The sequence below is a fragment of the Perna viridis genome, chromosome 1 (genome assembly GCF_037379345.1).
Source record: "Perna viridis isolate PV_CMFRI_1.1 ecotype Kerala chromosome 1, ASM3737934v1, whole genome shotgun sequence".
Taxonomy (NCBI): domain Eukaryota; kingdom Metazoa; phylum Mollusca; class Bivalvia; order Mytilida; family Mytilidae; genus Perna; species Perna viridis.
In genome coordinates, this window is record NC_142445.1 from 24564558 (window position 1) to 24587749 (window position 23192).

Genomic DNA, 23192 nt, shown 5'->3' on the forward strand with positions numbered 1-23192 from the left:
ACACACGTTTTTAATTCTGCCTTCATGTCATTCACGAAGCACCATTAAAATATACATCAAGTTTCATGAAGTAAAAGATTTTAGCATTTACGAACAGACGTACAATCAGACCCCAAAACTTAAGTTGTAGAACTCAAAACATACAACAGTGCAAATGATCAATATCGTACCAACAATATTATTATGTTATGTACGAACTTAAACAATAAAATTAATATATGAATGCACTGGGTACCGCTGTAGTGTAAAAAGACAATTGCATATGTCTGTCAGTATCTAACATTCTGTTCAATGTTATTCTGACTTATGTGCTGATAATAGAGCAACGAGGATTATATAACAAATCATGTTTTTTTTTTTCATACGTATTAGCGAAAAACATCTGTCATATTGATCAAAGAAAGTATATGCAGTTTATGTTCTGGTTCAAACAAGAAGAATGGTGTTGTCGAAACAAAGCAAGATTATATTTCATTTGTAGAAATAGATGCACGTTAAATGTTAAAAAAACAATCCTGCATTAACTTTCCCTATCCCAGGTACTACATAATTATATTGTATCGACATTGAAATTACATCAATTGTATATCTTTCGAAAGCATATCTTTCGATGTAGCGAAAGATTTTTGAATGCAACGATTCAAATCACTGATAGAATGTCCCTTTTTCCCCAGACTCTGTATACTGCCAAGAACACAATCAAGGCGCGTCCGTTTCCTAAAATATTTTAGTTTGGTTATGTAATTAGCACACTTAAAAGACGACGCTGCATGAACTGTTAGTTTCAAAGAATTTTAACATTAGAAACAAATTTTCCGTAAGGAGATAGGCCATAAAGATTCAATTTCCGATCTTCAGATATGGAACCGATATCTATTAAAAGTGCTTACAAGAGCTATCCTAGATCGGGTTCAAGTTCGAAAAACCCTAAAAATCTTCCCTCGGTTCTGGAGAAACCGGAAAGATTTTAATAACTTGCCGCTTCCAAAACGAAAACAGTGGATAATAGAATATAATTGCAACGGGGACAACTAAGTCCACGGAAGATGAAACAAACATATTTATAGAGAAAAATGAGCTGAACATTTTCGTACCTAGACAGGTGCATAGATTAAAACAAAACTATAAATCTGCATGAATGCAAATATTCAAGAAACAGATCAGAGAAAAACAAGTGAAGTGTCCTGGAAATCTACATTTATTCCTCAAAAGTTTGTTTTAATGCTACATAAAGACCTAAATTCAAACCAAATTATACAAAGCAATCAAACTCATCATGCACATGAAGAGTTACAGACGGACAGACTGAAAAGTTTAACGTATATCTCATAGTTTTTGATACTGCATGAAGACCTAAACACCAACATTTTAATGAAAAAGCATACATGAACATGAAAACACAACAGAAACTTGAAAACAAGAGAGTGAAAAGACAACCTCACAGCTCAGCAATGTTGATCTGAATAGCCATATTCCTTTAAAAAAGTCAACATCAGAAAAAAATATTTTTTAAACATGATTCTTCTTTTATTGATAAAATATTTGTAAAATCAATACAATTTATTCTTCTATATGTATAAACTTCTAAAAAATGTTATTTGTAAATAAACATAGCAAACAAGTGTTATATTCAAGACTTAATTCATTTTCAGTACCCTTTTTTTAAAATTTTATTTTAATTTTCTGATAACGAATCTGTTGCAGTCATAATCTTTTCTTCTTTCATGATAAAAATATGGGTTAATTGGTCACAGCGTCTTCTGATATCAAGAAGTCCTTTCTCTAAACTCTGTTTTCACCAAAGAAGGAGCAACAAGTCAAGCCAAGTGCTGGATACTGTAGTGGCTCGCATCCCGTCCACGTGAGAGAATTGACATCAAGGCATTCCACATCCGCCAAAACACATCCTTCTTGCGAACTTACTCCACCAATGACGTACATCTTGGAACCTATAATGAAAAAGACACGTTTAGTATTTCTAATGAAACCATGATATTATATTGCGAAAAAATGTTTTATATGACATTTTTAAAAATCTTTAAAATAATATGCAATTTCAAATGGACTTACAGTTATTTTCACTGGAAATGAGAAATAAACAATAATAATGACGTTACAGGTCACTTATTACATGTAGTTAAACTGAATCATCAATCGTAGATTAAGTATTCAATAAACTAATCAGTAAGCTAATCAGTCGATTTCATGTAGAGTGTGATAGATTTTGATCGCTGGCTAGATTCATGGATTATTTTTGTCTAGTTTTTGACGAAATCTTGTCGTGTGGACATTTTCTAACATGAAAGATATTTTGATAGAATCCTAAGTAGCTTAATTATGGTATCAAGCATGTTATAAGTAAAAATACATGTGAAAATATTGTTTTTGGTGATATGGAAACAACGAACGAAGAAAGTAGGTGGTTAAAAAAAAAAAAAGAATCATACCAACGACTCCAACGCCAGCATCGTGTCTTGGCACGGGCAAGTCTGAAATCTTTGTCCAGGTGTCCCTGTCCTCGTTATAGAGATACACGTTTGAGAGACTGGTTACAGCAGAGGATGTCTCTTCCATGTTGGAACCACCGATCAGGTAAAGCTGATCATCAACAATAACAAGGTTGGCATGGCAACATGGCGATGGAAGGGGTTGTCTATTTATCCAGCTGTAATAGAAAGAAAAGTATTTTGAAATTATCACAGTAATATATCTTGCAATAATTCGTTGAATTGACATGAATAAAAGTTTCATTGCGACATTGTAAGTAGATTGATTTTGTTTCATATCCGTCATCCTAGCTTGGGTATAAATTATGTGCAATTTTGGTGAAAAGATTTTTCAACTTTTAAGAACCAAATGTGTGGTTATAATATTTTTTATTGGTAAATGGTTGGGAATTATATTTGGAATTTTGCACAAATATACATGCATCTCCCATATTTTGGTATCTAATTCCTAATGATTTTTTAAATACTTTTGAACCGTGTTTAATGTACAAACTTGCAAATGTGCCTCTACCCGTAAATGACCTACATTAAACTGTACAAAAGATATCAACGTTTGGGCAAACACATATTGAAAAGGTCGTTTTTAAAAATGATTAAACGACAATGAAAAGAACCAGTTTGCCGTTACTAGGTGGTTAAAAAATTGTTTACCAACAATTGTAAAAACTACAAAAATATAACTTAAAGCTAAATAGAAGCAGATAACACATAAAAACAGCATATCAATCAGTACAGCTGCTATCGTATGTTTTGGGGGTCTAATGTTTTATAATACTTGAGAAAGAATCGTTTTATACGTAGTTAAGACGGTAATCAAAATTGGCATTATTACTATTTCAAAAGCATACTTGATTTTCTATAAAGACGTCAATTAACAAGCAAAAAGCCAAGCTTTTAAGTCCATACTTGAGTAAATCGTCCGAAAAATGGAACACACAGTATAGTGATGAAATTAATTGATACTATTAGTGATACGTGCAAGTATTTTATGCTATTACGTTTAATTGCAAATAAATACAAAGAATAATGTCAGATTTTGAAGGAGATGCACTCGAAATCATTTTCTTATATTTAGTGAACTATATGATATGCATAGATCTTTAGTTAAAATACATGTGCTATTTATAAAGAACATAACATTGCACTGACTTTACTTACCAGTATAGAATGAAACTTCGAACCACGGGAATGGAATCGAACATCAAAGGTTTTTGTCAAGAAGGTGGATTTGTTATTGGTTTTCAAACAAGATAAAAGATAACAAGTTTTAAGCCAAAACAAAACAAAACAAAACAAAAACAAACAAAAAAATACAGTTTGATACGAAGCGGACATTGCGGCAACATCAATGAAAATGTTACGATCTTTAAATCGCAATTAAAAATTATATCCAGTCAGTATTACGGTAGATGCGTTTTGGCTACTTAAATAAAATGGTTGCAGTATAAAGCTCAAAGAGCATACCTGTTAGTTCTTGGATTGTAGCACTCAACGGTATCGAGGACAATTTTCTCTGATGCAGATTCGTAAAATCCACCCACTACATAGAGAAGCCCATGGTAACCTGCTACAGCCATCCCTATTTTAGCCTCAGACATCCTCTCTGTAAGGCCCCATGAGTCAGTGTCGGGGTTGTAGTATTCAACTGTATCCAGAGACCTTAAAAAATGTGGTAATGGTAACTACTTATAAATGACTTGAACCTCCACACACCAAGGATTTCAAAAATATGCACATTTTTATGACAAAACACTAGAAATTTCTGTGCGGACTGCCTCAAAACAGATTTATTTCAACAAAATGAGACCAAATTTTCAGAAATGACCTAACTGTATTGTACTACCTAAAAGCAACTGTGCTATCCACCCTCCCCCGGTTGTAATTTCGAGATATTGTTCCTGTATACCATATTTTTTTTCGTATGCAAACTATAAGGTCGTATAACCTTTATAAAACTTCTAGAGTTATACAATATTTACTTGTATGACGACTTAATTAAAGTTCCTCACACTGTTTGCTGTAGATGCCGAACGTAAAGAGAATCCTCACACATTTGTCATTAACTTAAGTACAGATCTGTCTAAAAACCAGGCATATAATTATAATGGGTGATTCGTGCATTTCTTAATCCAAAATATTTTTATTGCAAATCCTTCTGTAGGCCCCATAAAAAAATTGTATTAGGAAATATAAGTGCAAATGGAAGTTGCCCACTAACTTGCTATTTAGGCCACGCCCACCTTTTACGGAACTACTTTTTGTTTGTCAACACCCGAAACAACGTTTTCAGTCAAATTGTAACGTTGAAACGTTTTTGTGACAATAAATTATTAACTAACTTTATGTCCGCCGGGTTTATGTCAATTTCCTGCTTTAATAACTGTGTCTGAGATAGGTTATAGCGTATAAACTAATCAGGAAGTGAATATATTCATTAATTCACCTACCGGTAGACCTGGTCCATGCTCCCAGTTTTTACTGGCGTCCGAGTTGCTCATTTGCTTTTGTTACTTTGTATGTATGATTTTAGTTGCTTTATGTTCTTTGTTGTGTATGTCTGTTTTCCATGTCTGGTCTTTGTCCCTGGATTACATTCTTTTGATTACCGCTATAACCTTGGTTCCCTTGATTACTTTTTTATTAAAAAAAACCACATGTCCAAGTAAACCATCTATTGAATAAGTATCAGTATCAGTATAGTATTAGATAACCTCTCAGCCGTTCAATCATCGCATAAATGGTTTTAAATGAATGTTTTGTCTCGAAGCGACAGCGAAAGAAAAGAGACAGTTCGCAGGTGCTAAAGGTGGGATTGTACCGACATATATTGTTTGACGATATGAAGACGTCATAATAGAAAGTTTCATTGATCATCTTAAAATAAGATAAAATCGCCCCCTGCCTGGTTTTTAGGCAGACCCATACTTTATGTAAATCTTTGATAACAAGCCTAAGTGTCTCTGTAAGAAGTCATTGTATCAATTTCATTGCTCTCGACTTTATATTTATGGTGCATCCTGCTAAACGTTTATGATTGAATTCGTAAATTCTTCATAGTAAGATCGTTTAAAAAGGTTATTGTTGATTGAATACGGTAAGGTGCAAATTCATGGAACTCACCTTAAACTAGGAACTAATTCTTGTTTATTATGAATACATACATTCTTTGAAATGTTTGACACAGTATTTTTGCATTACCATAATTTCATAAATTCGGACCAATATCAAAACAAAAAATGTGTTCTGGGTGAATATAGTCAACATCATTTATAATAATAAAAAAAAATAACAAATCATACCTCCCGTGGATATCGTGTCCACCAACAGCATACATGACGCCCTCTAGTGTAGCAAGCCCATGATACATTCTTGCCGTCTGCAGAGATGCTGTGCGGGTCCAGAAGTTACCGTTGGGACAGTAACGGAAGCAGGTATCTGTGGGATTTGCTAAATTGTTTGGCTCCTCTGGTACCAATAAAGAACCACCTATAATTGTGAAAGATGTATATGACTAAGAGTAAAATATTCAAAAATGAAGAACACTAGCAATTTAGATGCACTTTTACAAATAAATCTATAATTCAAATTATGCAAGTTAAGATTAAACGTCTGCAAAATTGAGGATCCACTGAAGGTAAATTTTTTTTAATCTTACCAACAACATAGAGATAGCCATCGAGAATGACGGCACCATGGTGGTGTCTTGAATCAGGGAGGGTGGTGAACAGTTGCCAGTTGTTGGTCTTTGGATTGTACTGCTCTACAAGTTTACTTGAGTAAGCGCTCCCGGAATCAAACGGGTTGATGCCGCCTACCATAATTATGGTAGCTGGTCGAGGTGGAGGTGGGAGAGGCATTGGACCGAGTCTTTGTGTCATTTTTGTCTGTTTCGATGCCTGTGGCATACTAGATATTTGGTATCCAGTACCAGCAGCTCGTCTTAATGCGCCAAAATCTCCTATGTCTCTGGTCTGAGAAGCTTCTAGTCCATCAAAAGTTGATTTTGTTGGAATCTGAAAAATCCCCAGACTAGTAATAGTGTTCTGTTTCTTAAACTTATACTTTATCGCTTGTTCTTATTTTTCATTTTTATGCATTATAAAAAATTGATAAAAAAAATTCTAATTAATACCAAGCTAAGGACTAAACTAATGGTGACTGAAATTTTAAAGTTCAAAAAGGGTGTCAGTATTTGGGTTTCAGTTAGTTTCAAATTGTACCTGAGGGTTTACAGCTGCCCTGCTACAAGAATAGCTTTGGTTTAAATCAGTGATGTCGCGACTGAAGCTGTAATTATTAGGCGTCTGAGGTCCTCTTGTTGGGGTTCTTGGCCTCGGCGGTGAAGCGTATGTCAATGGATCTCCACCGCTTTGTTGTAGAGCTTGAACCCTGAAAAGTAAATAAGAAATTTAACTGGTATTGATATTGACATTACTAAAGTCGATGCCAAAATAATGCTAAAACTAATGTAATTACCCCGGAACTGTCTATTTTTAAATAAAAATACAATGAAAAAAACTAAACCAGGTGACTTTGTGATCATTGATACCACCACTTCCAAATTTTCGAAGCGGAAAATAGGTCCATAACTCATGAACGGTAAATGCAATATACATCACAATCGAAGTCGACCTGTATTTCATGGTCAAATGCATTGTATTTTTAAGTAGGTGTCTTTGCAAGAATCATGCAAGATCTGAAGAATGTGATACACCCCAAAAAAGGTTACACATTTTTGTTTTTGTAGTTAAGTTGTTTTATGGGTCTATTATATTATGAAATGTGTAATTATTCATTCCAATCTGTCAGGTCTCGGGAGATAATCAACATTGAAAATTCTATAGATTCTATTGTATTCGAGTGTCATTTACAGAGTAATCTCTCTTAATTTTGAAAACTATAGTGCATTCGATGTCATTTGTATCTCCAAAGAACATGGGTTATATGAAAAATTGAATGTCTATTCCTGTTTACTATGGCAATTCAAACAAAATATCAAAAATAAAAATGTGTAGGCTTTTCACCCATGAATGACATTTTGCATGATTTTCAGCTGCAGTGCTACTTAAGTTTAAAAGATGTATCACTTGTTGATACTAATGATAATCTACATTCGGTAATCAAGTGTGACGGTCGGACAGACGGACATATGAACGACTATACACCCCGACTTTTCACTTCGAGTGGAGTTCAGTAATAAATACAATGATATTCAATTCAAGCCAAAATTTAGAAGTACTCACTTAAAGGCCGTGTACAACATTTCTTTGCACACTGGGTTCTGGAATATGGTTCGCTGAGGCTCCACATATTTTACCAAGTTTTCAGGCGATATGTTGGCAAATCTGACGCATTCAAGAAGTTGCGTCGCAAACTGGAGTCGTTCTTGTCTGTTAAAATCAATCCAGGCAATGATTGCGAAGAAAACATCAAGCTCATTCAGAACTTTCAGCTTTAGGCTTTCTTTGGATAACAGTTTAATGACTATATCGTATCTGCTATTGAGGAAACTGTCTAGTTTTGTTATCTCGGTGAAGTTGTCAAACATGGAGGCCTCCATCCTTTCAACTATCTCCATGAAGCCATGTTTTTCCGCGATTTGCATCAGCGAAATCACATTGCGCTGATTGAAACCCATTAAGTATTGTTTGCACATGCTTAAGGCAGCAGAAACTCCAAGCTGTTTAGCACAAACAATTAGCGCATCGACGTTTAAATCGGTGATTCTTAGCTGGTTTGTGTAGATGTAATTGAGAACTTCTTCAACTGCTTCGGCTGTTGAATTGAGTAGATTTATCTCTGACAGGGAAGCTGGTAGTCGCTGTCTTTCACAATACCGTGAAGTAAATTTTTCACTGTATGCAGCGAGCGCAAGCTTATGTGCGAGATACTCTTTTCCGTTTACCCTTATCACAATGTCACAAAGCTGTTGGTTCGACCAGAGATTGAATAGGAAGGTATTGAGTTCTCTAGCACCATCGTTTGCAGAATTAGATTTATTCTCATGATCTAAGGGTTTGTTATGTACATTTGGAAATCCAGCAAAGCTTTTTGTTCGTCTCCGAGAAACACTTTCTTTTGTGGATCCTGCATCCAAATTTTCATTTTTCTGGTTCGACGGCTTAAGGTTGCCGATAGAGAAACCAAGACCACTGGTGTCTTTTACAGGTGTTTCTGATCGAAACAGGAAATCTCCGAGGCTATGTCTTTCTCTCCTTACCTTAACTTTTGCCGGTGTACGGCGCAGCGTAGGACTCTGCGTGCCATCCTTGTCGCCCTCCATTGCTGTGTATGGATTCATTACCATGGATTAAATCTGACGTCAAAATGCAAAAAGTGACGTTTGGCCGCGAAGTCCGAAATTGCACTTGTGTATAAGGTTCCACTATATGGAAAGTGTCACTGCAGATAACTTTATGACAATTTGTGGAAATAAAGCTACATTGAAAAGCGAATCCAACAATTTTTCCTGTAAAAAGTACATATTTTTCAAAACCTTATATCATGGAGATCTATTAAAATAGATAGACATTCTTTCCTATTTTGTCATGAAAATCTGTACCATGGTAACATAACAAAAAATATATTAGTTTTCATGACAAATTTTGGGTGCTTTCCCAAAATTAATTGTAAAAAAACAGGTTTTCTAAAATATCAGGCACTATAAAACTGCCAGAAAAAGTAAGCTGGCATGGTATTATTGTAAAAAAAAAACAAATAAAAAGTGCCAGTACTTTTTTCTGCTCATTTGTTCATAATTTTATTTCTTAAAGTTCCTGCAAAATTTTGCATTTTTGTAAAACAGCCAGTTGGTGCAGGGAAGAGAATCTAATCCGGCGAGGACCTGAAACTTTCCGGATAGCTTAAAGCATTCTTTTTACACCTCTTTACTTTCATATGTATTGCATCTATTTATGTACGAATGCTCTACTACCAACAATCAATATTTCCACCTTTTATTTTTGAGTTTTACAAGATTGGACCGTGTCAATTTCGTGTACGAAACAGTGCACCTCAATTCCCCCTGTACAGTGCAACCTTATTCAAACCTCCTTTGTTTTTACTTCATGCTTCTTTTTCGCTTCACTACAGCTATATTTGTATAAGACTAAAGAATGTTCTTTATTTCAGAAGGGAAATAATTTTTTAAGTAATTTTTTTTATATAAATTAAATATATAATAAATAGACGTTTGTTCAAATCTGTATGCATATTTGATCAAGGCCGGATCCAAACCCTTTGAGGGGTTGCCAGCCGAGGTTTCTAAAAAAATGGGGGGAGGAGAGGGAAGGTGTGCTAGTACATTTTTTGTCAATTTTACACATGACAATGACGAGTTTTCCAACAGGAGGCTCCCTGGAGCCTGAATCGCAATAACTAACAATGAGTTGTCCAACAATTTGACTCCATGAAGAAATAGGTAGGACTTATCATAAGGATCATTTCATCAATTGAAAGTTTCATTTTATCTATTATAGTTTTCAAGTTATTGGCTGAAAACTGCTAAAAACGTATTTTTTTTGCCTTTCAAGGGCAATGGATTCATCTGATAACTTTGATCCCTGGAGACTTCTGTAGGCCTTATAAAAAGAATCATTTCAGCAATTGAAAGTTTCATTCTATCTATCATAGTTTTCAAGATATTGGCTGAAAACTGTAAAAAAAAATTTAAAAAAAGAAGTAATTTTTCACCTCTCATGGACAATAACTCTTACATGGAGTCATCTGATAACTTTGATCCCTTGAAGAATTTGTAGGCCTTATAAGGATCATATCAGCAACTGAAAGATATTGGCTGAACCTAACACTTTTGAGATATATGCAAAAAGCTAATGTCTGACTCCTGTATTCTATTTTTAGTAACGGTGGCCATGTTTTTTAACTGATAAAAAATCCAAAATCTCATTTTATTTAGGATACCTTAAAAAACAAAAATACCAACTTTCATTGAATTCTGTGTAGTAGTTTCTGAGATGATTTTTGAAAGCAATAACATCAAAAACAGCACAAATTGGGTCAACAGATTTTCACCAAATTTCGGCCACAGGTAGATCTCATCATGTTGAATACTTTTACCTATGTCAGAATTTGGTTAAACCTAATGGTGTTGGAGATATATGCAAAAATCTGCTGTTTGACCCCTATGTTCTATCTTTAGTAATGGCGGCCATGTTTTTTAACCAATCAAAAATCCGAACTGTCATTTTGTGGAGCAGCATATTCTAAAGAACAATCATCTTAAGTTTCATCCATGCAGTAGTTTCAGAGGAGAAGATGTTTGAAGAAATTGTTAATGATGACGTCGACGGACACCAAGTGATGGCTATAGCTCACATGGCCTACAGGGTGCCAACCCCCTGCACCCCTCTGGCTATGCCACTGTTTAAATGCTAAAAAACTACTATATGTAGATCAATCAGCTTTTACACAATTGCAAGGCAATACACTCACAAAGTTAACTGGTGATGAATGTTTGAAATATATAGATGATGGTGATATTGTAGGAGCGTTTTCTTTGATTTCAGCAAGGCTTTTGATCTCATTAATCATTCTATATTTTTGGCAAAGCTGAAATTCTATGGTATTGAAAGTAATGTTATAAATTGGATGAATGTATATTTTAACAAATAGAACAAAAAATTCAATTTTTCAAATGTCAAATCACAAAAGTAAACTGTTAAATATGGTGTACCATGAGGATCTATACTAGGACCTATTATGACCTGTCTTTACAAATAACAATCTAATATTGACTTGTATGCTGACAGCTCTATTTTACATAAACATCCCAAGGATATGGGTAGTATCTGTACTAAATTACAAAATGATGTAAGTGTTGTTCAGTCATGGTATGAAGATGAATACCAAGTGTTTAAGTTTATGTTCTAGACAGAAACCTATCAACTTATCTTCATATACAGAAATCAAAATCTATAATGATGTTAATAAAGATTCGACTTAAGTCACAGAAATTTGAACCAATCAAGTTTCAACCTTTAAAATTTACACCTAATAGGAACATTTTCACAAGCAAGTAGAAAATGTATTATAACAGAAACATGTGATTCTACCATGAAGCATAATTGATTAAGTTGAAGAGTATGAAATTGACAGCAAACAGGATTTTCCAGCATAGAAATTAGAACTGTTAGTGAAATTTAACTGCATAAGTTTTAATGAGTCCTCTTGTGAAGATACATGTACACACCCAAATACATAGAAAATTAAAAGCTTGGCCAAGCACAGCATGATACGATCACACTGGTCAAACCCTGAACAGTAGGTTAAAATTTAACAAATTTTATCATTCCAGACACATTACTGCAAGAAATAAATTTCCTAAATGTAAATTTATTACTAAATATCTTTCAAGGCCAAAAAGGAGTTCTTTAAATCTTGAGTTGATATGAAGACTAGGTATTAATTTTATTTGCATAAATAATAGAATATTATTGAGCTGATAAATTGCAAGAAACATACCTACAATATTTGATTTGTTGTAGCTGCAGTAAGTACTTGGATACCTTTAGATGATTTATTTCAAACCATTTAGCTACTTACTGGAGTGTAAATAGTTTAAGTTACAATGAAAAATGTTGACTGTTCTTCCTTTTCCCAATGCAATTGTGAACCAGGTTGTCATGTATTGGTGGGTTAAGTCCCTTTGAAAAACTTGCTAGAATGGCTTGTAAAAAGGACTAATTGAAGTACAATGTATGAAGTCAGACTTTTTAACATCCCATTATACTTTAATTTACCATTTTCAATATGAATTTCATTCTGATTTTCCAACTATTTTCTAGCATTGTAATATCATGTTTGTTAATGTGTATCAAATACTTTTTATTAGAATTGGACATTTTCTAAGGCAAAAAAAAAACACCGTATAGCAAGAGATTTCATTTATTAAAATGTGTATGCTACATGTCATGCACAAGTCAAATAGATTTCAGAGCATAGAAAATACATTAAAATAAACAAAAATCTGGATATGAGCTGCCACTATTAGAATCTTTTCACATTATTAAATACATGTATTATGTAATTCAGGGGACATAACCTTGTTGATTCATGAAAATCCTAAATATTGCACTTTCAAGATCCATCATGTTGGTGTAATTGATGCTTTCACAATTTTAATGTCCTCAACAGGCATATCATTGTCTCTAGTCTCAACTAAACCTATTCGTTGAACAACCTGCATGCCAGTACTCACACGTCCAAATATGGTGTGTTTTCCATCTAACCATTGCGTTGGTGCTAGTGTGATGAAGAATTGACTACCATTTGTGTTTGGACCACTATTTGCCATTGATAATATCCCAGCACCTGTAAAATATTCAGTTTTATCCTTGTTTGAATTGGAAAATTGTAACTACTTCATCTTCCAGTTACCTTACTCCTATAACGTAATAAAGATATTGGAAATCCCTTCCTTGTAATTTCAATAGAGGGTATAAATTAAAAAATTTGCCTACCAGAAAACTTTTAGTATTACTGGAGTAAAGATTAACCTTACTATCAAAGCCTTCTGAGATAAACAATTATCATGCACTAAACAAGAGGCTCCCAAAAGCCTGAATCGCTCACCTTGTTAAATTTTTGCTTTTCAAGGGCAATAGCCCTAACAAGGAGTTGTCCAACAATTTTGACTCAAGAAGACTTTGGTAGGCCTTATCATAAGAATCGTTTCAGCAACTGAATTTGTGTTTCTATCTATCATAGTTTTCAAAACATTGGCAGAAAAATGTAAAAAAAACAACCCACCATTTTTCACATTTAAGGGCAATAACTCTAACAAAGAGTCATCCAACAACTTTGATCCAACAGACTTTTGATGGTCATTTTGAAGATCATTTTGGCAATTAAAAAGAATTTGGCTAAACCTCATGGTTTTGAAGATATAAGGGAAAAACTTCTGACTGACCCCTTTGTTCTATTTTCAGCAACAGCTGTTTGTTTGTTTGTTTGTTGGGGTTTAACGTCCGAGCAGCAATATTTCAGCTATATTCAGACGATGAACATGAAATTGAGGATAAAATGAACATGAAAATATGATGAAATGAAAAAGGGATGGGACACAAGGACAATGGGGGCGACAAATTTTGATTGCCACTTGAAATAGAGAGAGGTGGGTAGGGTCGGGCAATTTAGCCTCCTGTGGCGGAGCCCTATGATTCCTACTCCGGAAGAATACCACAGTAGGGTTCTTTAACGTGCGAGGAACATGCCATCTTTCCCAACACGGTGCAACACTATGGTTTGCGGTCAGGTTTTCCGTATTATAGCCTGACAACCCCAGCATGTAACAAGCCAGGGGTACCCCATTCAACCACCTGGGGCACACATCCCAGTTACTCTGTGGGCAGAGCGCCCTAGCCCCCGGCTAAGGTTCTGAGCACTATTTAGTCGCCTTTTACAACAAGCTTAGCGCTGCTGCAGGCCTATTCTTTTAACATACGGACCTGCACGGGTGATTCAGCAACAGCAGGCATGTTTTTGATTGATAAAAAATCCCCTCATCAGACCTATGAAGAAAACCCCTAAGTAACATTCATACATAGTTTGGTCATGGTTGGTCTGGTAGAAGATTTTTGAAAGAAATAACATTAAAAATAGGGAAAAAATGTTAATAAAAGGGCAATAACTCCAACATGGTTTAACAGAGTAGAATGAAAATTTGACCAGAGATAGAGCTCATCATGCAAAACACTTTTACCCATGTCAGACTTTGGCTTAACATACGAGTTTAGGAGATACATGTGAAAAACTTCTGCATATAACCTATGTTCTATTTTTACTAACAATAACAGCCACCATGTTTTTCCATGATCGGAAATCCCCACATCAGTAATATGCCAAATACCCTAAGGAACATTCATACAAAGTTTAATTTTTAATTGGTCGTGTAAAGTCAGAGGAGAAGATTTTTGAAAGAAATTACATTAAAAATTGGGGAAAAAAGGTTGAAAAAGGGCAATAACTCCAACATGGCTTAGGTCTCACTAACCACTTCCGGCTCAAATGGCCATCCCCTATGTAGTACCAAAAACACACTGAACCTAGAGCTATGCATTGTAAGTGCATTATTTGTGTGCATTCTGATTAAAAGTAGTTAAAATAAAGCTGAGAATGTGAACTTCAAAACCATATATGTAATTAACTACAAAAGTGTATGAAAGTTGTTTACATGTGTGAGTAATTTGCCTCCATGTTGTCAGTTAGCAGAAAAGGTAAAAATGTGGATTTTCAGTATCATTTATTCAATTAAATTTTGTGAAGAATTTCTACAATCATCGTACCATTAGCATAATGATTTTGAAAGCCTTATTTTCCAAGCTTTGCGATGGTATGCAAGATGTCATTTGTCCTGGAAATTCACAGTGACACATGTAAAGTAGTGGAAACGTTAGAAGTGGTTAGTGAGACCTTAACAGATAAAAAGGAAAATTTGACCCAAGATAGATCACATTTATTCATGTCAGAATTTTGCTAAACTTTACTGTTTTGTAAATATATGCAAAAAAAACTTTTTTCTAAACCTATCTTATATGTTAAGTAATGGCGCCATATTTTTCAACAGATAAAAAATCCTTAAATTAATTCTATGCAAAATACCCTAAGGAACCTTGATACAAATTTTGGTTCCGGTTGGTCAAGTAGTTTCAGAGGAGAGTTTTGAAAAATATTTAACGAAAAGGACGGACTACAATAACGAACGCCAAGTGATAACAGAAGAAGCAAAAGCACAGAGACTTATCAGTGTTCTAGCTAGCATTTGAAAATAGTGGGGTGCAGGGAAGAGGGCACTTTAACACGTGGCATGTTTTTTTTTTCAACCAAAAAGGGACATTGATCTTAGTTTTTTTTAGATTTATGTTTGTATTAGGTTAGAGATATCTTCCTTCACTTTTTTCTTTTCTTGTATGTTTGTATTCTTATTACATACCTGCCAACTTTTGAAAATGGAGGTGGGACAATGTGTGAATGGTCAGTGTTGCATCATATTTTTCAAACTGAATAAGATTTAGTTATGGTACCAAAAATTAATGCAGGTCCAATATTCAAAAGATTGTGGGACATCTGTTACTAATTTTTCTCTTATTTTTCTCAAAGTTGACCTTGGGAGTTTTCTTATTTTAAAAAAAATAGTTTTACCTAATATATATAGTTTTATTTTAAAACTCAAAATAATTTTAAGGTTAGTTTTTTCACCATATCAAACACTTGTTAAAAATACATTTTTTTTTAATATGAATATAGAAGACGATTGAAAAGATGCTCCTTGGACTAAGTATGGTCTACCTTAACAAAAGCTTAATGCATATATCAGCATACCTGTTTACCTTTGGAAAAGTTCATGTTGGAGATTCTGCCCTCATGTGGGATATTTTTATATAAAAGATAATATTTTTATGTAAAAATTCGATCATTTTTCTCTGAAGATATAGTAAGTTTAACAAAAAACCTCCCACAAATCTTAAATTTGTAAGTAGAAGATTCTAATTTTTTCATTGATATTCTGGGAGTCTCCCTTCTAATTTGGAGTGTAAACAGACAAACTGTTTTTCAGGGGGAAATTAAAACAAAAGAGACAATATTTGTGTAAGCAGTGTAAACCGTTTGATTTTAAAAGAAGTAAGAAATTGTTTGGATTTAGAATAAACACCTCTAAATTCTTTTGAATTCAAACTGAACACATTTTAAATTACTAAACATATGTATAAACAGGATCCTTTAACTAAGTCTTTGACAAAAAATATAAAAGAACCAGGGAAATGTTACAGTCTATTATCTATCTATTTAAAAAAAAAATGTTTAACAGAGTTTGTGAAGTCTTGGTTAGTGAAAACATATCATGAAGATTTATTTATTTCTAACCATGACTCAGATGGGCTACTTCCAGTATCTTATTCAATAAAGGGGAATGGAAAATTTCATCAGCTTTATTGTTCTAGTTAAAAAAATACTGAAATAAAAAAAGTGAAAAAGTCATATTCTCCAAAAATACTACATATACTAGGACAGTGGATGAAAATCATATTCTACCCCTCCCTAATGAACATGAAAGAAAATGAAAAAAAAAAAATTGTAAACTGAAGAAAAAAAAACATTATGAAAAACTTACAAAATAGGTTACCGATTTTCTTTTTTTAATTCATGGCTCTTGTCTTTACTGATAAGATTAGTATTTTGATAAAAAAGTAGAATTGTTAATGCATTCTAATATAAAAATAAATAGAAAAGAACAAAATTTGAAAACGTTTGTTAAAGTGTCAGTCCCTGTAAGAATCAGGCAGTGGGTGAAACATGGTATGGGAAAAAAACACCATTTTGAAAGTTTCACTTGATAATTGCACCATCACAGTAAAGGAAACACACAAGATTTTCAATGTTGTTTTAATAAATTGATTTATAATTCCATTGAAATGCACTGAAAATAAACATTTCAAGGGCAGTTAAATCAATCAAAAACCTCATTTTTCTAACATTTCATTGAAAATTTTCTGAGCAAATCCAGTGATGCAGAGATCAAATAATGGTCTTTTTATATAGAAAAAGCATCCCTGAGTGAAATTATATTGTCAGATTGGTGGGGATTTGACATGCATGTTTTGGATTTTTTTCCATTTTGCCTGATTCTTATAAAAACTTACACTTAAATACTTAATACCATTCAAATCTCACCTGTATGTTTTAATTCATTTGTTATCTCATCGGCAAATTCTTTCCCATATATCGATGCACCTCCTCTACCTAGCAAACAGAAAAATGCAAATTAAAGACAAAATGTAAACATTGTTGATGCAATACCTAATACTGTTTTTCTGATTTACAAGAGGGGCTACAAACCAGGTTTCAGTTCTGACTTAGATACAGTCTTATTATCAAATATATAAGCCCTTGACATAAAAACCAATGTATGTATATTACTGGCTCTGTCTAATTAAAATGATATAGGGTATGAAGATAACGAAATCGGCTCAAGGACTTTTAAAGTCGGTTAAATACCCAATGTTTACATGTGTTAACATTTCATATAAACAATAGGCTTATGTAAGATTTGGGTCACTTTTTCCCAATATACTGTGATGGTATTTTAAGGCCAAAATAAAAAAAAAATATCTTTGATTGTAATCCCCGCCTGATCCAATTTTTTTTATCCTCCTAGAAATTAAAAAAAAAATTTTCCCAGTATAGGTAAATTTCTTTCAAACGAAAGCATTAATAAAAAACAAAGTGTAAAATTTTTCGAACCCTACTTTGGAAAAATCTAAGGATTTCTTTACGATGGCCTTACTTATACCATTTTTATAGTTTGTCTAGTTTGCATTTGTACTTGAAATTTGAGTAAGTTGGGCATCCAAGTTTTTTAAGGCAATCTATCAATTAGTTTGGAATGAGAATTTGTGGACTCACCCAACTATAAACTATATTTTCATGTATGTCTCAAGTCATATCGTTTAGCATATGCCACTAAAAACATTTGAATCCTAGCCTACAAAATATATTTTGTTCAACAATATTGCATACTACTAGGAAACAAAACTATTTAAGGCTGTTGCTAGACTAAATCAATTTAAAATATCCCCAGGCATCAGACTAAAGACTATCTAATACATACATGTAATATTAAAAATAACATGGGTGTTAAAAAAAGGAATTCTTGTTTTACTTTTGGCTTCATGAAAAACAAATTCTAGTTTATCTGATAATTTCAAGAATATAACCTTTCATAATTCCAATTACCAACTTTCAGTCAAATTTTTCTCACTAAATAGACAAGAAAGTATCTCTAGAAAGTATTTCTAGCTGTGCGACATTTCCTTATCTCACCCACGGGTTGAGACAAAATATGTATGTTTACACAGCGACTGTTTTTAAGTGACCTATATTTTACAACTGGTTGTGACATAGCACTGGTGACATTATTTGATACATCATGATCAGCTTTTAAATGTCAAGTTGGTCATTTCAATTCAAAACATTTATTCAGTTAACGAACTCAAAGTGAGAAAAAGTGAGAAAAAAATTAAAACACCGGCTTTTCTCGTGCAAGATAGGGAAATCTCTGACACCCTTGGATAAAATATAATAATCCTCAAACTAGGCAGAGTCTCTTTAGAAAATGACTTAAGGGGGTAGACCTACGGTACGGGACACAACTCTTAAAAATCACTGGAACATTTGTATTCAGCATTTTACATCAATCTCATGTAAGCATCAAAGTAACTTGGATTGATTTCATTCTGTTCCAAATGAAAGCTTGAGAGGCTTTGGTGAAATTAAATATGATATAAACATATCACTGATATCAAGAGTTGTTTCCCTTACCATAGGTCTACCTCCTTAACTCAAGTGTTAGAAATTTTCTGATCTTTCCCTTGAGCAAATCTTAAATTCTTAAGTTCTCACTAAAGAAACAAAAAAATTCTTATTTTTAACTGTGCGAGATTTCCTAATTTCACCCACGAGTTGAGACCTGACACATCTGCTTTCCCATAAAAAATGGGCACAATAACATACAGAATGGAAGATCATATCCTACTAATATTGAATATGTGTTTGACAATTCTTTTAAGATAATGATTTTGTCATAAAAAAAAAAAAACACAGACCTGATATGTCATGACCAGCTGTTAAATGCAGTTCATTTTAATTCAAACATCTTATTGAAAAACTAACTGGAGGTGAGGAAAAAAAATCAAACATTGACTTTTCTCATGTAAGACTGGGAAATCCAGTTGGGTAAGATGTAATAGTTCTATAACTTGGCTGAGCCATGTTAGAGAAACGGTTAAATCTTACCCTCCAGTGTCTAAGATTTCCTTATTTTACAATTATACAGGCAGCAGATTCTTCACATCTCAAAATATGCACAGTATTTTTTTTTTCTTTTCAGTAAAATCTTGAAAACAAATTGTGAACAAATCTTCTTTTTTAAGGTCATGTCTCTTAATTTCAGGCTTCGTGGAATACTGGAAAGATGAAACATTTAGTCTTCAACATGTATATGATACATGTAAAAAAAAACAAACCTGTTCCTGTCGGATCACCTCCTTGGATCATAAAATCACGAATAATACGATGAAATTTTACTCCATTGTAATATCCTCTTCTTGCAAGCTCTGCAAAATTTCTGCATGTACTTGGTGCATGTTTCCAGTACAATTCAAATACAATCGTTCCAGCACTGAAAAATAAAATGTACACAATCCTAACTACATCATGCATGAATATGCATGTTGAAATAGGAACTGGAAGAATTTCAAATGAATTCATTTTATGAAATTTTGTGCATTTTGTGATAAGAACCTCCAACACCCTGAAAGTTTTTCATTTAAATGCTAGTTAACAGAGACAATTTAATGTCAGACATTTGATTCAATCATTAACTGCACCAAACATACTTTCAGAAACTTGAAAATTGATGCAGTGTTAATATATTTTAACTTAGTGATCTACTACTGGGTTATAAAAGCCCTGGTATCACGCAGGTCAAGTAGCCATCTACTTCCTGGTTTAATAATAATTATGCATCATTGGTCCACGTTTGTCATATTAATGCATGTGTTGCTTAACAATTACTGGTAGTATGTTTCACCTTTGAATCATGTTTATAAGAGAAAAGAGAAGACGCAAATGAGAGATTGTTCTAGGTAAACAAAATTATTCCCAAAAAGATTATTATGAGAGTTTAAGCAATGATATGACTGGAGAAACATGCGCTCAAAAATTCTAATCTCCTTGATAAAAAGATCACTCTACACGTACACTCCAGATTGAACAATCCTCCAGAACTATTAACTGTAAATATTGTGTTCAATACTTAACATACTCTGATATGGACAGCGCTTTAGTAGTACGAAATTTGATAGGCTAAAGACTATTTAATACACACAAGTATTACTGACACAAAAGTCGCCTATATAAAAAAAAAAATCTTTTAATGTCATAGGTAATTCATGAAAAAAGTTTTTGAAAAGTTTAAATTATGATATTGAAAATTGATGGTAATTATTTGAAAGGACCTTTCATCCTAATGTGTGGACGTTCCCCTTATCTACTGTAAAAGTCCAGGACCTTTCTGTGAAAAATGTTAATTTTAACCCCCGACAAAGTTAAGCATTTCCATATCTTCTTCACTAAAAAGTGTTTATTATGGGTATATGGTCTTCAATAATTATTTAAATCAGAGACCTATTATTAAAGAGATAAGAAACTTGTTAATTAGCTAGTTTATTGATAAAATTATCACGCAGCGGAGAACAAGATTCCCTGACCTGTCCACTTATTTATTAAACTACATTTTCCACTTTTGATGAAATGATCTGAAATAATTAAAGCAGACCCCCAGAAGACATAAAAATTGGAAACTGAAGATTTTATTTAATTATCTTTAAAAACAAAAATGTTGTGATACATGTAAGTTTAAGTGTGAACAATGAATTTATTTTTGAATTATTTTCTTTTTCGTAAAAATTGGGGGTTGGTAACTTGTTTTCAATACTTCTTTTTTGTTTGTTTTGGTAAGAAGAAAAATGGGGTATGAACATGAAGCTAAGATGTCGTGAAATGGGAAACTGAAGGTTTTATTTCAATACAGTATTTGCAATATTTTCTTAGTTATGATCATTTAAAGTCAAGTTGTCATGGTTGATTAAGTAAGTACAAGATCTCATTACCTGCCATGTGATAATATGAGACTTCAGTTAAATGTAGTTGCAAATCTCTTTAGTTACAGGTATACAGTTATGTTTAAATTCAGATACCTTTTTTTTCATTTCCAACATGGCTTTTTCCAGAAAGTCTGAAGTTCAAACACTAGTAAAACCATTAGCAACAAGAAATATCAAGAAGCATCAAGAAGTGACAAGAGCCATCAAAATGTCTAGAAAAAGTGACAAGAGGGGAAAATAACGACAAGAACATGTTACATACATGTATATCTAACTATTCAACTTCGTCCTCTTATGGGTTACAATCGAGCAAAGCTCGTTCTAAATGTATAGAAATTTGTCAAAAATTTATCATATTTACTGCTTAGGACACGTTCATTAAAGCAAAATGCTACATCTCTATCTATTGAAGCTTTGAAGTGTAGTCAAAACACCGCATAGACAAAAAGTTTCCAAGACGTACATGCTTTTTGATAGGAACTCCTCAGACATTTTCAATAAACCTACTTCTGGCTGTGGAAAAACAAGGCATTCTTGACTGACCCCGGACCTGTTTAACTGATAAACTTGGAAATATTTTGCCGGTTCCCACAGATGAAAATATTCTACTGTATATACTCGAGTATAAGTCGATCCGCCTGTAAGTGGGACCCCTCTTCAGCCCAAAATTTCTGGAACCTACCCTTGACCCACTTATAAGTCAAACTGATTTCTGACAGCTGCATAGCTAACATTCCTTAATTTCAATGAGTATAACAGTTTGTTTTGATAACTTCAATAAATATTGAAATAAAGTATTCCAGGCCAGAGTTGTTTTTATAGTAGCAAGTAATTAAATTCTTGATTGTTTGATGTGGCCATTTTCTCATTCATTCTAATTTTGGTACAACCAAAAACCCAAATTAAAATCAGAAATAATAAAACAGAAAGTTAATGATACTCTAACAACTCATTTGAAGATATTTCAGTACGTTAATAGGTTTTATATTAAAGAAAAGGAAATTCATAAAAAGAACTATCATTACCAACTAAAATATTTATTACTTTTGTCACGGATTATGGTATGTTATTGGATTATGTTTCTATTACACTTTTGGGCTTTTAGTTATATGAGTGTACGCTGATAAAAATCAATACACAAAATGGATGAGTTGGAAATACAAATAAAATCATTGAAGGCCAGTATTGCAGCAAAATAAAGACTAAACAGTATATATTCTTTTACAGTATCATATTTCAGCCGCAAAAGGTTAAAGATGAAAACGGTCTTCCTTAAACCACATTTCAATTTTATACATTAGGGTAAAAGGCGCCGGTCTGGCTGTTAAATGTTGATGTCACACTCATGTCAATTATCAAGCTTATGACATTTTCAAGCCGAAAATTTTAGTTCATAATCGAGATCTCGCCTATAAGTTGGAACCCTTCCCAGCAGTTTAAAATTAAATAAAAAAAATCTAATTTATAGGCTAGTAGTAGTATATATGCCAATATGGTAAATCCAAATTGGCAAAAGTGGAATAAACTTTGTTTAAATGTTTTTCTTGCACTTAAGGTTAATGCCTTCCTCAAATTATTTACTTAACACATGGCGGCTAAAGAAGTCAATGACTTATCTAAAAAGTTGCAATGACAGAATGATAATACAGCCTTACAGGGACTTTATATTGCCTTTAGCCTTTACATGAATGCTTGGTTTTAACTTTCCCCTTGAATTGATTTTGAGAAAGATGGAAGTGTACATATAGAAGGGACATACGATGTTTCAAATGTAACATTTGCTGGTTGCCAAGTCTTTGGTGGAATTCCTGAGCTCGACGAGAGAGTCATGTTCAAATTTCGCACTGTGTTGACCAGAGTTATCTCCCCTCTCCGGAAGTGCAGAAGAAAAGTTAAACAATGGGTTGCACATCCGAGAAGTTTATAAATTTTATAAAACAATCTTTACTGCATTGCATAAAATCGTGAATATTTGAATAAAACAACTGAAATTGAAATCTCAACT

At 33.3% G+C, this 23192-nt stretch overlaps 2 protein-coding genes across 2 annotated transcripts; both read right to left on the minus strand.

Annotated features, from left to right (window-relative positions):
• Positions 1-1505: 1505 nt before the first annotated feature.
• On the minus strand, positions 1506-8821 carry LOC148627902 (kelch-like protein 26). The gene is made up of 7 exons (XM_088581459.1): positions 7751-8821; positions 6728-6896; positions 6163-6520; positions 5807-5993; positions 3972-4166; positions 2448-2665; positions 1506-1949 (listed from the first exon to the last, which is right to left on the minus strand). Exons 1-7 carry the CDS (start codon positions 8812-8814, stop codon positions 1783-1785), a joined length of 2358 nt encoding a protein of 785 aa, XP_088437585.1. The 5' UTR covers positions 8815-8821; the 3' UTR covers positions 1506-1782.
• A 3573-nt stretch (positions 8822-12394) lies between these two features.
• Positions 12395-23073, minus strand: LOC148627903 (peptidyl-prolyl cis-trans isomerase-like 1). The gene is made up of 4 exons (XM_088581461.1): positions 22947-23073; positions 19547-19701; positions 17196-17264; positions 12395-12836 (listed from the first exon to the last, which is right to left on the minus strand). Exons 1-4 carry the CDS (start codon positions 23015-23017, stop codon positions 12613-12615), a joined length of 519 nt encoding a protein of 172 aa, XP_088437587.1. The 5' UTR covers positions 23018-23073; the 3' UTR covers positions 12395-12612.
• Positions 23074-23192: the final 119 nt, after the last annotated feature.